Source organism: Entelurus aequoreus, linkage group LG10, assembly GCF_033978785.1.
Source record: "Entelurus aequoreus isolate RoL-2023_Sb linkage group LG10, RoL_Eaeq_v1.1, whole genome shotgun sequence".
NCBI lineage: Eukaryota > Metazoa > Chordata > Actinopteri > Syngnathiformes > Syngnathidae > Entelurus > Entelurus aequoreus.
In genome coordinates, this window is record NC_084740.1 from 4,200,336 (window position 1) to 4,204,251 (window position 3,916).

A 3,916-nucleotide genomic window follows, 5' to 3' on the forward strand; every position below is an offset into this window, starting at 1 on the left:
GGATAGTATTAACTGCAACATGTAAGTGTAAAAAAACAACAACATTACGAGATGGCGACTTGTCCAGGGTGTACCCCGCCTTCCTTGGAGGCGGCGAGTGTACCTAATGTTGTGGCCATCAGGTCATCGACGAGATGACGCAATCCAATCACAGCGGGGGGGCGTCACCTGCCGCCCGGCGTGTCTGCAGCGAGACGCGGGTCGCCGCCGGACGGAAACAGGCGTGAGTATTTACGGGGCGGTGGTCGCTACCTGCTCGGTGATGATGCCGCGTGTGTGCGGCGGAGGCTGCCTGGTCTCGGCGTGCCTTCTCTCGGCGTGCGACGCCCTACGGAGCTGCGGGGAGGTGCAGTGCGGCTCCGGCCAGCAGTGCTGCCCGCCGCTGGTGTCGGGGAACGGCAGCATCAGCGCGGCCGCGGTCCGCTGCTGCAAGCTCCCCATCCACGTCTTCTTCGACAACGTGGGCTGGTTCACCAGGAAGTTGTCCGGCATCCTCATCCTGCTGCTGCTCTTCGCCATGGGCTACTTCATCCAGCGCGTCGTCTGCCCGCGGCCGCGCCGGCACCGGCAGCAGCATCAGGACCGCGGCGAGGATCCGGGCTCCCTCTTCGGCGGGCGGACCTCCGCGTCGCAGGACTCCCTGCTGGAGCGGCGCTACCCGGAGTGCACCCCGGTGGACGTGGACGTGGACGTGGCCTCGCCCAGCCTGCCCGCCTACGACGAGGTGAAGTACCTGCCCACGTACGAGGAGAGCATGCGGGAGATGCACCGGGACCGCTCCGATGACAACTTGCTGGCCGAACATGAGTTGGGCAGCGCGGGCAGGGGGAGGGCTGAGCCGCCGGTGGTCGGAGACCAAAGACTGGACGTCGTAGAAAGGACGTCCAGGAACTGATGTTTAGCACACAGAGACAATTATCTTCTTTTTGGGTCATTTCAACAATCAGGGGGATTCTCTTCATGCTCTCAAGTGCAATTTGATGAGTGAATGTTGACGGGCGGCCGACCACGTGACAATCCAAATAATAGCATGTTTGTGTTGGGGTCAGCAAATTTTGTATTATTATGGGGACGGCGTGATGGGAGTGGGCTCCCGTGCCAGCAACCTGAGGGCAGGGGCGCCGCTAGGGATTTTGGGCGCCATGAAAAGAATCTTTACAGGGCCCCCTGTATTATAATTTCATCATCATTAGGGGCCTCTCTGGGCCCCCCTCCATCATGGGCCCCTAGAATCTGTCTCCTTTACCCCCCCTTTTCGGCGCCCCTGCCTGAGGGTTCCTGGTTCGATCCCCACCTTCTACCAACCTCGTCACGTCTGTTGGGTCCTTGGTCACCCTTGCTCCTGATCGTGCTTAGGGCCTTGCATGGCAACTCCCGCCCTCAGTGTGTGAATGTGTGTGTGAATGGGTGAATGTGGAAATAGTGTCAAAGCGCTTTGAGTACCTTGAAGGTAGAAAAGCGCTATACAAGTATAACCCATTTACCATTTATTTACCATTTTTCAACAAGTGGGACCAGAAAGTCCTTCACAATTCCCAAACAAGTCGTTTTCGGGTGTAATGGACTCTTCAACGCCTCCTAGTCCATATGTGAGGGCTGTTCATCCACGCAGGACCAAATGTACTCAATAAATTAGTCACTTTCAAGGCTATTTTGCATCAAACTTGGTCATCATTTTTTTGTTGAAAATGTTATTGATGTTTGTAGAGTTCCATGAGTGCACGGGTGTGTTTTGATGCTAAGATAAATGTTATATTTGATTACCGGCGTGGCGCGGGTTGGGAGGGTGGCCGTGCCAGCAACCTGAGGGTTCCTGGTTCGATCCCCACCTTCTACCAACCACGTCACGTCCGTTGTGTCCTTGAGCAAGACACTTCACGCTTGCTCCTGATCGTGGTTAGGGCCTTGCATGGCAGCTCCCGCCCTCAGTGTGTGAATGTGGAAATAGTGTCAAAGCACTTTGAGTACCTTGAAGGTAGAAAAGTGCTGTACAAGTATAACCCATTTACCATTTATTTACCATTTATCAACAACCTCAACAAGTGGGACCAGAAAGTCCTTCACATTTTTACAAACAAGTCGTTTTCGGGTGTAATGGACTCTTCTCCACCTCCTAGTCCATATCTGAGGGCTGTTCATCCGCGCAGGACCAAATGTACTCAATAAATCAGTCACTTTCAAGGCTATTTTGTATCAGAATCAGAATCAGAAATACTTTATTAATCCCTGAGGGGAAATTACAATTTTCAGCACAATCCCATTCAAGATCAGACAAACATTACAAAGAGACAGAACAGGATCAAACATTACAGGGAGACAGAACAGGATCAAACATTACAGGGAGCCAGAACAAGATCAAACATTACAAGGAGACAGAACAGGATCAAACATTACAGGGAGACAGAACAGGATCAAACATTACAGGGAGACAGAACAGGACAAACATTACAGGGAGACAGAACAGGATCGCTATGACGGGTCTGACAACTTCCGGTGCCCCTTATAAAAAAGGTGAGAAACAGGTAAACAATGGGGGGGGGGGGGGGGGGGAAACAACAAAAAGATTGATCTAAGCCTGACTGAGGCCAAGGGGACAAAAAAACAACTCATTGCCATAGCACACATAAGCATGTGTGTAAGAAGGAAACATCAAAGAACATAAAGGACATTAAAGACATTAGAAGAGCAGAGCTGAAGCTACCAGACACTTCTACATTCAGCTATGCATAAAAAGTAAAAGAAACATATACACTGTGGTGGCCTCTGTGGTGTTCCATGTCATCCTCTGCTGGGGTGGGGGGAGCAGACCCAACAAAGCAACCAAGAGAGCCGACTCCACCCTCGGCCGCCCACCAACTCTCGGCCAGTGTCCAGTCCGCAAGGTTGTTTTTTGGAAAATGTTATGGATGTTTGTAGAGTTCCATGAGTGCACGTGTGTGTAAGTCAGCACCTGAGGAGGTGAAACTGCTCACAACTTACAAGACCTTCACAATAAAAGAGGAACATGTGTCTCATCAGCACCTGAGGAGGTGAAACTGCTCACAACTTACAAGACCTTCACAATAAAAGAGGAACATGTGTCTCATCAGCACCTGAGGAGGTGAAACTGCTCACAACTTACAAGACCTTCACAATAAAAGAGGAACATGTGTCTCATCAGCACCTGAGGAGGTGAAACTGCTCACAACTTACAAGACCTTCACAATAAAAGAGGAACATGTGTCTCATCAGCACCTGAGGAGGTGAAACTGCTCACAACTTACAAGACCTTCACAATAAAAGAGGAACATGTGTCTCATCAGCACCTGAGGAGGTGAAACTGCTCACAACTTACAAGACCTTCACAATAAAAGAGGAACATGTGTCTCATCAGCACCTGAGGAGGTGAAACTGCTCACAACTTACAAGACCTTCACAATAAAAGAGGAACATGTGTCTCATCAGCACCTGAGGAGGTGAAACTGCTCACAACTTACAAGACCTTCACAATAAAAGAGGAACATGTGTCTCATCAGCACCTGAGGAGGTGAAACTGCTCACAACTTACAAGACCTTCACAATAAAAGAGGAACATGTGTCTCATCAGCACCTGAGGAGGTGAAACTGCTCACAACTTACAAGACCTTCACAATAAAAGATGAGCCTGTTTTGACGCTGAGATAAATGTTATATTTTATGTTTCATCATATCATATATGTAGTGTGTGCTTTTTTCCTTTTTCTCTCTCTTTCTTTTAAATTGTAATTTTACTGCACGTGGTCTAGTGGTTAGAGTGTCCGCCCTGAGATGGGTAGGTCGTGAGTTCAAACCCGGCCGAGTCATACCAAAGACTATAAAAATGGGAGCCATTACCTCCCTGCTTGGCACTCAGCATCAAGGCTTGGAATTGGGGGTTAAATAACACAAAAATGATTCC

The 3,916-nt window shown here is 49.8% G+C and overlaps 1 protein-coding gene across 1 annotated transcript; it reads left to right on the forward strand.

Annotated features, from left to right (window-relative positions):
* The first annotated feature begins 209 nt into the window (after positions 1 to 209).
* On the forward strand, positions 210 to 1,649 carry LOC133659268 (uncharacterized membrane protein C3orf80). The gene has a single exon (XM_062062002.1). It carries the CDS (start codon positions 263 to 265, stop codon positions 893 to 895), a length of 633 nt encoding a protein of 210 aa, XP_061917986.1. The 5' UTR covers positions 210 to 262; the 3' UTR covers positions 896 to 1,649.
* The last annotated feature ends 2,267 nt before the right edge of the window (positions 1,650 to 3,916 follow it).